At 26.9% G+C, this 12,490-nt stretch overlaps 1 protein-coding gene across 1 annotated transcript in view; it reads left to right on the top strand.

Annotated features, from left to right (window-relative positions):
• The window catches only part of Ccn, a gene marked incomplete at its 5' end in the record, with an annotated part of 80,415 nt that extends 74,214 nt beyond the window's left edge, over positions 1 to 6,201 (top strand). The window contains 1 exon segment of the mRNA XM_067048922.1: positions 1,436 to 6,201. Within this exon segment, the coding sequence (XP_066905023.1) occupies positions 1,436 to 1,798 (363 nt within the window).
• Between the last annotated feature and the right edge of the window lie 6,289 nt (positions 6,202 to 12,490).

Genomic DNA, 12,490 nt, shown 5'->3' with positions numbered 1-12,490 from the left:
ATGAATTAAATTTTTTTTAAATTTATACCTAAATTCACTATAACTTGTATTAATAACTTTTTGGTATTTTAAGGTTTCAAAGCTCTAATGTTTCAGTTTCAAAACATATTTGTATAGTATTTTATTGTGTATAATTTTAATTTTGTAAATTTAACAAAATATTTTAATGTTATCAATGAATGGTGTATTTAGGGTGCGACTAAATTATGTATACAAAAATTAAAATTACCACTTATCTTCATTTGATTTCAGTTTTATTATTTTTTTTTATTTATTCATTGATCTAGCTTTAATTACTAGCAGGAACTAGTCACACTTCTTATGCTGCTGTCTTTTTTTCTAACAAAGCAATCTTATTATTTTATTATTTCTTAATTTATTGTTGTTATATATTAGAGCTGTAATCCTTAATTTGTTTGTAGCTGATTTAAGTTTATTTATTTAATTTTTTTTTTCTAATTTCTATTTCTTTTTATGATTCATAACTATATTATTGTATATTGTATATTTTGTAAGCATGTTTGTAATATTATATTTATGTGATTTTTACAGGAACTAGTCAAACTTCTTATGCTACTGTCTTTTTTTCTAACAAAGCAATACTGTTCTTGACTTTGAACTAACCGCTAAAGTAACATCAAATACAATTTAGATCATGTAATTATTAGGTGAATTAGGAGGCTAATGAAACTGTATTGATGAAATATACAGAATATCATTTTTATTAAATATTTTTTGGACTAAAAGTACTCTTTAATTGAGAGATCTCAAGACATAAATGCTTAGAAAGGTCTCTAAACGACTTCTGTCTTAAGCTGTTAATTAATATAAATTTAATAATTATAACAATATTCACAAAAGAAGGATTGAGAAAAGTAGTTGGGTATAGTAAACCAAAATAAGTATTCTCTCCCTTAAGTGAGTAAAATAACATGAGGTATTAACAGATCAGAAAAAAAATATCGAGAAATTGGGTTTATTCTGATTATGATAAGTTTTTAATTGTTTTTTCTACACTATGTGTTTAGTGCACTCCTCAAAGATTTAGTTCCATGACTGGGCATTCTCTAAATTCATATGAAGAATTTCCTCTATAGATCTGACACAGCCACTAATTAACACTTCCAATACCACTTATTGTCACACAGGTTTATCCTTTGATAGCCAGCGGCTTGGGACTAGTTCTACTTTAGATTTTAGAGCAATTAAAAACAGTATATTCAATAATTTTTATAAAATTAACTAATTATTAAAATATCAAATGACTTAAAAATTCATAAATGAACTAATTGAATAGTCTATCTTTTTTGAAATACCTCGTGTCCTTAGTGATTCATCTTATTTCTTTTCATCAATGTTTATTTTCTTTTTTCTCCCAAATAGCATTAAATATGATGATGTATAAACAATTAATATATATTTTATTTCCTTGCAGAAGGGTCATGAGTGTAAGGCTACACAGCGTGAACCACGTGGTTTGAGGCTACTCTTCGCAAGCTGCTTAAGTCGAAGGCGTTACAGGCCAAAGCACTGTGGAAGTTGTCCAGGACACACCTGTCGTCCAGAGCTGAGTACTAGTCTAAGAGTGCCAGTTCTATGCCGTCAACCAGGAGACAGCCTTGAAGACTCCACCCTTGGTGCAGACCTCTGGGCTGATAGAACCTTAACTGCAGCATACAGTCATCCACTGGTCATCAGTCTTGAGTGGGTCAGCAAATGTGAGTGCACACCAATTGGACCGACAACACATAGCCCAGAGCTTCTATTACATCGTGTACACAGGACTGCAGCACCATAATTAAGCATTACAATAATAGCTTCTGGATACTAACTCATGTTAGGTTAATAAAAAAAAAAATAGAATTTATCAAAACAGAACCGAAAAGAATGGATTAAGATGTAATCTTATGTACTAGGGCTTTGGTCAGAAATCTTCTTCTGAATCAGTAAATTTAGAAGAATCTGAAAAAAAATAAAATAAAACTTAAAAAATAACATGGAAATGAGTGCTCTATCAGCAAAAAAACACAATAACTAAAATAATTTTCCTGCACGATAAATATTTTTTGGCATTATTTTAATGAAAGACACCAGTGCACTTTTGGACACACCCACTTAATTGGACAAAGTGTTTGCACTCTCCTTGCTTTTTTTAAAGATTAATGAAATCTTACTACATAATTTTGACTTTAAATTTAAATTTTAAACAGCTTTTCATCATTTCATTATAATGAGTTATGGTAGTGTTGTTTCCACCATCAAAATCATTTTACTGATTGAAACATTAAAAAGGTAATGTAATACTATACTATGAGAATAAAATTGTAAATAATAAAATCTTAAATTTAATAGTGTAATTGTTTGTGACTTACATTGATATTAAGACATAATAAATTACTTTTTCTACAGCTGTTTCAAATAGTGTACAAATGATTTCAAAAAATAATGTTTCTTCCGATTAAAAAATTAATAAGATTCTACAGAATCGCAACATTTAAATATAAATATATATATGTTTTTTTTAAGTCGTGTTAGTTTAAATTATGTACATATTTTTTAAAAATAGTATGTTTTATTAAGTACTTTTATTATTATGTACTATTATTACATAAACATGTACATAATTGAATCCAAAATGATTCAACGAAAAAAAATAATTCCATGGTTTTTAACTCAAAAGAAACATTACATAAATTATCTCCTACAAAGAACATTATCAGCCTCCACTAAAGTGACCAGATTTGACAATGAAGAACATGAGAAAACCAAACTAAATCTCATATTTTCACAACATGTGATGTATTTGAGCTATTCAGAAAATAGCCTTGTTTCTCATCTTAATGAATATTGGGTGAATAATGACAAAACATGTAATGTAACTTATCCCCATCCCCTCTGACTCTAACCAGTCAAAATGTCACCTCACAAAAGTTATTCATATTTTTGATTTTTTTTTAAAGAGAAAAATAATTTTTTACTTCATCTATGAATATAAAAACGTCTTTTTTTGGTAGAGAACATTTAAAATATTGTTTTTATTTATTTTCTCAGTAATATTAAAAAGTACAAACACTTTGTTTTAAAAATGACTCAGATAAATGTTAAAAACAAGATTAGATTTTTAAAAGAATATTTGTTAAATTAGAGGACTGGTATTCTATCATATTAATAATATGAAACTATATTTAATAATTTTGATATATATTGCATTTTTTGGGTATTGTCCTTCATATGACACCTTTTGGGACCAACTACTCAAATGTGGGACATCTGGTCACTTTAACTTAATGCTCTCAAGTCCTGCACCCACAATGGGGAAAAATTCATATCATATATGTTTTTATTTTATACAATCATTTATAAATAATATTAGTTTTATCCCATATCACCCTTTAGTTTCTCATATGTCTAACAACGAAAAAGTTATGGGAATTAAGCAGCATAAAACCACCTTGTGATGGTGAAACAGTAATGTGTGATACTTAAAACAAATATTAATCAGATGTTTTTACAAGTACAGATTTTCAAAAAACACATTTGATGCTCAAAATAAAGTAAAATTTTGTTTTATATTTTTGGTTACAATAAATCATTACAATTTAAAAATAAACATTTTTTTTTTTCTGTAGCACAAATAGAGCATAAAAGTGTAAAATCATTAAAAAATCATTTTTATGAACAATTATAAATTTTGAAGTTTCAGTATACTTTCCAAATATTATATATTCCAAATATATTATACACTTACTCAATACAAATATTTAAACTAAACATCTCTTTGACTGAACCATTTAGTTTTTACAACAGTAACAAGCAATTTAATATAATTATCAATATAATTTTAAACAATTTATATGAAAACACAACAACTTAAATGTATCCTGTAGACACAAAGTAAAACGAAATATAATTATTTACGAAGAAGATATGTTACTCCATCAAATAATAAATTATTTTACCAAATCAAGTATCAGCAAAATTTTAGACAATATTAAAATTTACTTTTTCATTGACAAAGATTTTATTTATATAAATTACTCTTCCATTTTATAATTTCCCATAACATATCTTAAAAAATTAAATAATATCAATAGATTAGACTGAAACTCATTTGGTTCAACTATGCACTTTGAACAAAAACGAATATGTGATAAAGTAACCTTTTCTATTAAGACACATATTTGCATAACATGTTATTTGTGTACAAACACAAATATTAGCACTTATAAGCAAGTACTTCTGACTTGTATTTGTATCTAGTTGCGAAATAACTTGGACAATTATAGACCTGACCATAATTTTTCGAATGGTAAATGGTAAATGGTAAATGTATTACTATTTTCTTTCAGAATAACAAAAGAAAAAATTGTCAAAGTTGAATTTAGTACAGAAGCAACAGTTTAGCAAAATGATTTCTATATCAAACTTGTTTCTATTTCAAAGATGCATAACGTGTAGAAACTAACCATCAACAATTAAAAATCGTTGAAATGAAAAACGATCAAACTAAATAGTATCTAACTGGTGTTAGAAAAAATTAATATTTAAAAATGGTGCATAATTGCAAAGTCAGAGATTTATTTGGCTTTATAAATATAATTACATATTTTAATAGATGTAATTGGCTGTTAAAAAATAAAAACTTTTTTTAAATCACTGCTCCCCACCCTTGAAGGAAAAAATTAACAATAATAACCTTTTGTATTATTTCAGTGTTCTGAATATAATAAATTTCTATTCTGATTTAATTTCATATCCTAGATTTATGTAGTGCCTTGTTTGTAAAGTGTATAACTCATCAAGAGACAAATATAAATTATTTTAATCAATAGTTATAGACTAAAGAATTTCATATATATTATTATTATTTATTCTTTTATTTCTTGATATCCTCACAATGAATTAGCTAATAAAATCAAGTTTTCATTTCATAAATACATCTGTACAATACTATCATAATGTACATATTAATCGTTTTCTAAACTTATATAAGAATGATTCTGTTTGTCGACTAATTGAATGTATTCAGCTGCAATGAAATATGTACCTTGTAGCCTTATAAAATTGAATTTAACTGTTACTAATAGATGAAGGATTGAATAGATAACACTTAGTAATAATTTTTAGTTAACCAACTTTTGTAAATGTGTGTTTGTCTAGTAAGATGCTAGTTTGGAGTACTATTTGTTTAAGTAAGATGCTATCACTTATAAATAAGACGAGAGCATTATAAATATGAGGGCACCAAGACACATATCTTATAATAAATGTTTTTGATTCATAATTGCCCTGGTAAAATTGACTTTTTATAACATTATTTTTAAGTATTTTATAAATATAACTATTGTACCAGTTATCAAATTAATTATAATGAAAATTGTAGTTTTGCTAAAAATCAGTCAATATATAACATCTTTTTTGAACATTAAATTGGTATGCATTTGTTAATATAGGATAATATTTTTATACTACATAATATTGTAATATTATAATATGTACAATATCATCATGTAAAATAAATGAAGATATCAGATTAGAGTCCTTCACCATGGAATCGCATAAAATGCTTAGAATTTTAGGAAAAAAAAATTTAACATAGTTTTTTGATATATTTTCTTTGAATAAGAACAATAATATAAAACCTACATTGACTAATCAAAAGTATAATTAATTATATAAAATATGCAGTTTCATGGTGTTGTCTCAGACCAATGTGAGTTCACAATAGACATTTGATGAACTCTATCTGTGATTATTGTTCACACTCATTGTTTGATTATAAGTTATAAATTAATGGTTGCTTATTAAATTCACAGGAACTGGAAAGAACCATGTTTATTTTATACAATGTTAAAAAAAAAAATTCAATGCTTATGAGCTTCAAATAGTGATTGTTTTAACAAAAACTTAATGACTTGAAGCTATATTGTAATTGTATGGTCACTATTGTAATCTTTGCAATTTTTATCATGTAAGTTTATTCACATGTTGAGTTTGTGATGATAAATACAAAGTTTCACAAACTAGTTTGTATTCATACCCTCAAAATAGATTATCATTTTAAGCCAATCAATAATAATTAAGTTTTCACAATTTGTTAGTGGTTCAATTTCACTAAGGTAGAATTATATAAAATTTTTGTTTTTTAATTTAGCGTACTATAATTTTTACTAAACTCTTTTTAACTTTTAATTGTAATCAAGAAGTATTTTTTGAAGTCTAAGCATTTGTTCTTTTTTTTTCATTGAGCCTATCAATATTTAACTTTTATCTACTGTTAGTTTTTGTTTCATGGTGTAAAACATCGCTGGTAATCATTATTTTATTGTTTTATCGACATTTTTGAAATATTTGTATATAATCCTAAGCTATTGAGGTGTGATATGAAATATGGGCACTTCTGGAAAATATGATAAATTATCAAACTGTTCCTATACTGGATTGGCATTTCAAAGGAGTTTATTTTGAAATAAGATAGGAATTATTTTGAGTCTTGTAAGACCTATTTATACAAGGAGAGGTGAGACACATGGAATCACCAATTTCAATAAAACTTTTTTTGGTGATATTAAATCAAAAAATATCAGATATGCGTCCAAGAAGCCAAGAAAAAAAGTATTTTAATTGTCCAAGTTATATCACTTCTTGGAGTTTAGAGGGTCCTTAGCAACTTTTAATTTTCGTGTAGACTAGTAGAGTATAGTTGAAGTTAGGGCAATTTTTTTGATTTTTTAAGACAAATCGAAGCCCTCATAGTAAAGCAAAAATTTGGAGTAAAAATTTGTTTAAATTATTAAAAAATACCTTTATTATGGAGACATAAAGTTTATACTCATTTTTCGTACTCTCAAAAAACACTTTAATAAGAAATTTTTGTAGTAATAAAAAAATAAAACATTTGTGTTCAAAATTTTCATCACTTGGGGGGTGCTTAAATTTTTCTAAAAAATCACAACAATTGCTATGACTTCAACACTACATCACTAATCTTCACAAAATTTAAAAGGGGCTAAACAACAAGGAATGATACAAATTGGACCTTCCTTAACAAACAAAATCTGAGATATAAAATAAAACGTTTCATAAATTTATCTTTATTTAAATTTTTTTTTATTCCATATAAAGGCATATAATCTAAAAAATATTGACATGGCTTGAATGAGTGGAAATTCAGCTTCCCAATAGTTATAGTTACATTGTAATTTGATAACATTCTAATGAGTTATGAATTTATTTCATGAACAGGGGACATCAGCAGACAAAAATATCCTCTAAAAATCAAGTCCAAAAATTTTTAAGTTTTGATTTATATGAAAACTAGTATGTTAAAACCAAATCTGATATTGTTTCTCCTAAAAAAAATTTTTTTGATCTGCTTTACTGGAAGAAACTTTTGGTTTTGTAATTTTTTACACACATAAACTCATTTAATATGATCAATAATCTTTTGTTCTTATTCTACACCAAAAACAACAAATGGGTCTGTATATAATAATGTCTAAACACATGTGGAGCAAAGGTGATATGGAATAACATCAAACAAATTCTAAAAAAATGTACAATATTAGTTTTCTCATAGGGTGCTTTAGCAAGAACCCTCTGATACATGTCTAATATTTTTCGACCTGGTATCCCCAAAAAAGTTTTATTTAAATCTGAGGAGGATATGGTTGTGTGTGCAGTCAGCAAAGATACATAAATAAACAAAACTTATTTTTGTGTGATGACGTTTTGACCTGAATTTCTGGACTTCATCAGGGCTGAAAAAAACAAAACCAGATAACAACCTAATTTAGAGAAACATACAAATAAAAATAGAATAATAACAAACAAACATGGAAATATATATAACAATAAATTAAGTATATAGTAGTTGATACTAATAGAAGATAAAATATAATATCATAGAGGTAAGAATTATACAAAATGAATGATAAAAACAAAACATTATTAATAAACAGTATTCAAGTAAATAAAGAAATAACCATAATCAAATGTGTTAATGAAAATGTAAATGATAAGTAATTGAATTAACATAATAAAATATGTCAGTAATTTTTAAAAATAATGATAACAATTTTTTTTTAAATATTTATTTATTGCTATTTACAACTGTACATTATAATACATTTAGTAAATCTGATCTAAGTTAAATTGGAATGTTACAGGCGTGTAGAGAAACTACTTATTGGTAGCACTCTCATTAGAGTGTTATCATTATAACAATTTAAGTTAATATAATGTGTGAAAAATGGAATGTGTGAAAGAAAACAACATATATGATATAATGTTCAGAAAAGTGAATAAGGAAGGAACAAGAGAGAAGAGATATGTGTGGGTGAGAAAAAAAGGCACAGAAACTGGGTTGGATGAAGATGCGGTCTAAAGTAATTGGGGAACATCTCGTTGGGTAGATAGTGAGCAAGTGAAAATAGTTATCGGCATGTGTAGCTAAATTTGAAAGACAATTTGAAGAAAATAAATGAAACTAAAGCTTTATTGAGTAAAATTACAAAATAACATGTGAGAAATAAATAACCAATGAAAACTAAATGTCAGAAAATCGTAGAAAGTATAGTTGGGTTAAATGATTGAGTGATGATAAAGATGATAAATGAAAATGACCTGTAGATGATAGGTGACTGTAGAAAATAATAGAAGGATAAATGGACATAGGAAAGACAAACAAGAGTGAAGTGCTGTATTCTCTTTATCTACTGAATCACTTTTTTCAAAAGAATTTTTCAAATTCTACATTAATGTGAAATACTTATAATAATGTAATTCTACATTCACAGTCCATGCTATAGGAAACTGAAATTCAACTGCTGTAAAAGTTAAAAATACTGAGCACTAGATTTTTCATGAGATCTGCAACAACCTGTAGACATCTTAGCACTCAGTTCACTAATGGTGAAACAATGACAGTTATTTGAACTAATTCACATAACGTGTAACATGTAATGTATGATTACATTTGAAGGTCCCAGAGCAGAAACAATGAGGTTCCATATTTTAGATTTCAAGTGTAACTTAATTTTATTCTCTTGACAGAGTTCTTTCTGTGTAATTTTCACTACAAGAGATAATTAAAAACCAATTTTAAACCCAGGAACAATAAAAATATCATCTTTACAACTTTTAGTAACATTCAAATGTAGAACTCTTGAAATGCTGTCAGCATGCTTTCAAACATAATTTTCTCCCCTCTGATTTGGGAAGTTATTATTTCATGTCACAGCACAACAGATGCTGCTGAAATCCCAATTCCAACCAAACTGGAACCTTATCATTTTTCCACTTTTCCATTCCACTCTCCTTTTATGTAATAATAAAAACACATCTGAGAAAATTGGTGTTATCTAGCTACCTCTCAGTCATGTAAATTCTTCGAGTAGAATTATGCCACCAGCAATAAAATGAATGAATAAATGACATGCATAATTGAGTAAATTTTCTTTATTTGCCCATCGCATCTGATTAAATGCTGATATAAACTTACCTAGCCTAAAATAGCAAATTTATACATTTAACAGTCTATTTACTAACTTAAATAAAATATTGAGTCATGTTATCTCTAAATGACTCCAATAAAGGATGATGTTCAGATTTAAATTTTATCCAGTAAATTGATAGATTAAAAATAGTATGCAATTGAATATCTAAGATTATTAATAGTACATGTTGCATATCATCAAATGCATTTTAAGATTAATCTGGTAGCAATGATAACAAAATGAACATTTTTATCAAAAAATCTTTTTTGGTATACGTGTAGATTATTTTAGCACCATAACTCATGAGAATGGCATATATAAAGATTTTCTTTTTCCTGTCATAGATACAGCAAGAGTTAATTAACAAATTTACAGCAAATTATTAAAGTTACAGTAAAATGTGGAGATATAAAAAATGTAGTAAAAGAAAAAAGGAAATTAATGAATTTGTTTTTTAGTATCTTTTCCTCCAAAAAATGTTCTTAGCTGCATTTCTCTGATAAAAATAAAAATAATATAAATTTAATTGACTTGAAAAGATAAGATAAAATTATTAATGTATGATTTAGGTTTGTTATTTATTCATTCCAGAAACATTTGAATATTGGAAAAAACATTAGTCATTCATATAAGAGATATAATTTCTTAAAAAATCACTTAAAATTTAAGATATAAAATATTAACATTAAATTATATCAAACAAAATGTTTGTAATTGTCATAAAATACTTGGTTGTTGGTATCTTGATATAGGACACTTAGTTTGGTTCATATTAATGATTATTTTACTTGAACATAGTTTGAATCAATTCATAGATATTAAAGATAGTTTAGCATTTGTAAGAAACTGAACTAGCTCCCATTATAAAGAGGTAGGGGCATAATGGTCCACTAAATGTCATCAAAATGTTTTATAACTTTGACAACTGGGGTTTGTACCTTAAGTAACAGTACAGGGCCATTTACTGGTATTTGCAGGAAGTTGGTCATAGAATAACCAATACACAGAGTTTTATAACAATTTTTTCCTAATCATGAAAGTTAAAGAAGTATGATTAATTGGTCTGTCAAAAACAATGATAAAAAAAAAATAGAATGTATCTGAAGAATCACAACAGTAAGTAAGGGTTGGTTTCAAACTAAAAGGTTTAACAGGTATCAAAATTTATCTATTTATTGTTATAAGTAGGTTGCAATAAAATGATAATGATACAAAATAAAAGATGAGAACAGCTACCAAACACTGTTCACTTTGTCAAGTGAAGTAATATCAAGCCTATAAAATAAATAGACAAAAATCTTTTATTCATTCATTATTTAACTAAAATTTTGAAACCTAAACAATATGAAAGGTGGAAAATAAAAAATTGATGATATTTAAAGTTGAGTTGAATGATGGTGAAGGGGTCACTGATTTAGAAAACCAAACAGTTGGCAGATGGTGTTAAGGTGCTGCTACACATTTGCCAAACTATAGCTAATTTGTGCATACCCTAGTCAGTGAATGGATTATTTGCATTGGCTAGTACAAGTTGGTCTGAATTTCTTATCAATCCATTCAGTGATGGTTTTTGGTGCACAAATCAAAGGGAGCTTGGGACAGTTCTAGTGATGCATCCAAACCTTTATTCTCCGTTAGTTGTATCTGAAAACTCATACTAGATAGACATCGAGGCTTACCATGCAGAGCCCTGTGTCGGGAATCCATAGGATAAAAACATAAAGGACAAGAAAATAAATTTTGTGATGCATGAAACCACATCAATGAAGATTTCAATTTATCTGAGAAGGAACTGTAATTGAAAAATGAATTATTGATGGTAACATTCAGGAATCATTATATAAATATTATATAACATTAAAAAAAACAAAAAAAAAACAAGATTCCATTTGTTTAGATGCAGATATTTAGCATTGGTGTGTACTTTTAGAACATTAGGCACCCTTTATAAAGTGAGAAAACAATAGTTCCACTAGTTGTTCTAGCCAGAGTCAACTTTACTCCATGGGGCCCCTTACTCTCATGATCCATAAACTAAAACAAATCATGAATGAATGAATAGAAAAGTAAGATTGGTTCAAGAGAGATTGAGCAATTCATCACTGATGGTGATAGAAACTGATGAACTAAAATAAATTGACTTTCATGAAATTTATGGTTTGGATAATCAAAAATTAAAAAAGTTACCTCATATCAATGATTATTTTTTCTTTTTAATGTTTGGTACTTTTCAAGTATTAAATAAATTAATGATTTTAGGAAGTATGTTGTTTATAAACCAAACTTGTTCAGAAAATAATTGGAAGGGCTCCATCTCTAGCCTGGATGGCCCCTACACCATAAAGAGCCCAGTGCCCCCACATGATTGAAGACAGCACTGATAAGACATAGTTTTTCTTTTAACTTTCTTTGGCTCTTCTTCCTATAAACCATTTTTTACACTCTTCTCTAACACTCCATGTCTTACAGTATAAAGAATATACTTAGACATGTATGTTAGAATTTTTCAAAAATTCAAAGAAAATCAAATTTGTGTTATTTGCCAAATCTATAAATTAAACCAAAAAAATGTAATGAATTACATGAATTTACCCTCAATATATTACAATTAAAGTAAACTTTATGCACTCAAAAACTTGAGAAGGAACTAAGGGAGATATTTTGGTTTTGGTCTATCAAAGATGTAATTGAAAATAAAGTTATAATAAAGAATAATTTGAAAAATTTCTTTTCCCTAATCAATTGTATGTAGTTATAATCCGATAGACAGTATAGAGATCCTCTAAGTTTTGAATGTCCCGCCATTAGAGCTCATTTTATGAATTAATCGCTATTTATTTGAGTATCGAAATGTATATACTAATAACTTTAAATAATTTTAATTTCTATATAGTAAATTTTATTTATTTAATTTTTTAATTGCCTTGAAAATAATTTTAAAGGTGCTCTGATAATTAAATCCAAATAGTGAAATAAACTAGCGATTTGAAAAC

The sequence above is a fragment of the Halyomorpha halys genome, unplaced genomic scaffold (assembly GCF_000696795.3).
Source record: "Halyomorpha halys isolate HHAL.00 unplaced genomic scaffold, Hhal_1.1 Scaffold1233.1, whole genome shotgun sequence".
Classification (NCBI taxonomy): Eukaryota; Metazoa; Arthropoda; class Insecta; order Hemiptera; family Pentatomidae; genus Halyomorpha; species Halyomorpha halys.
Note: the sequence above shows the minus strand (reverse complement) of the source record. Positions and strands in the feature narration are given on the sequence as shown.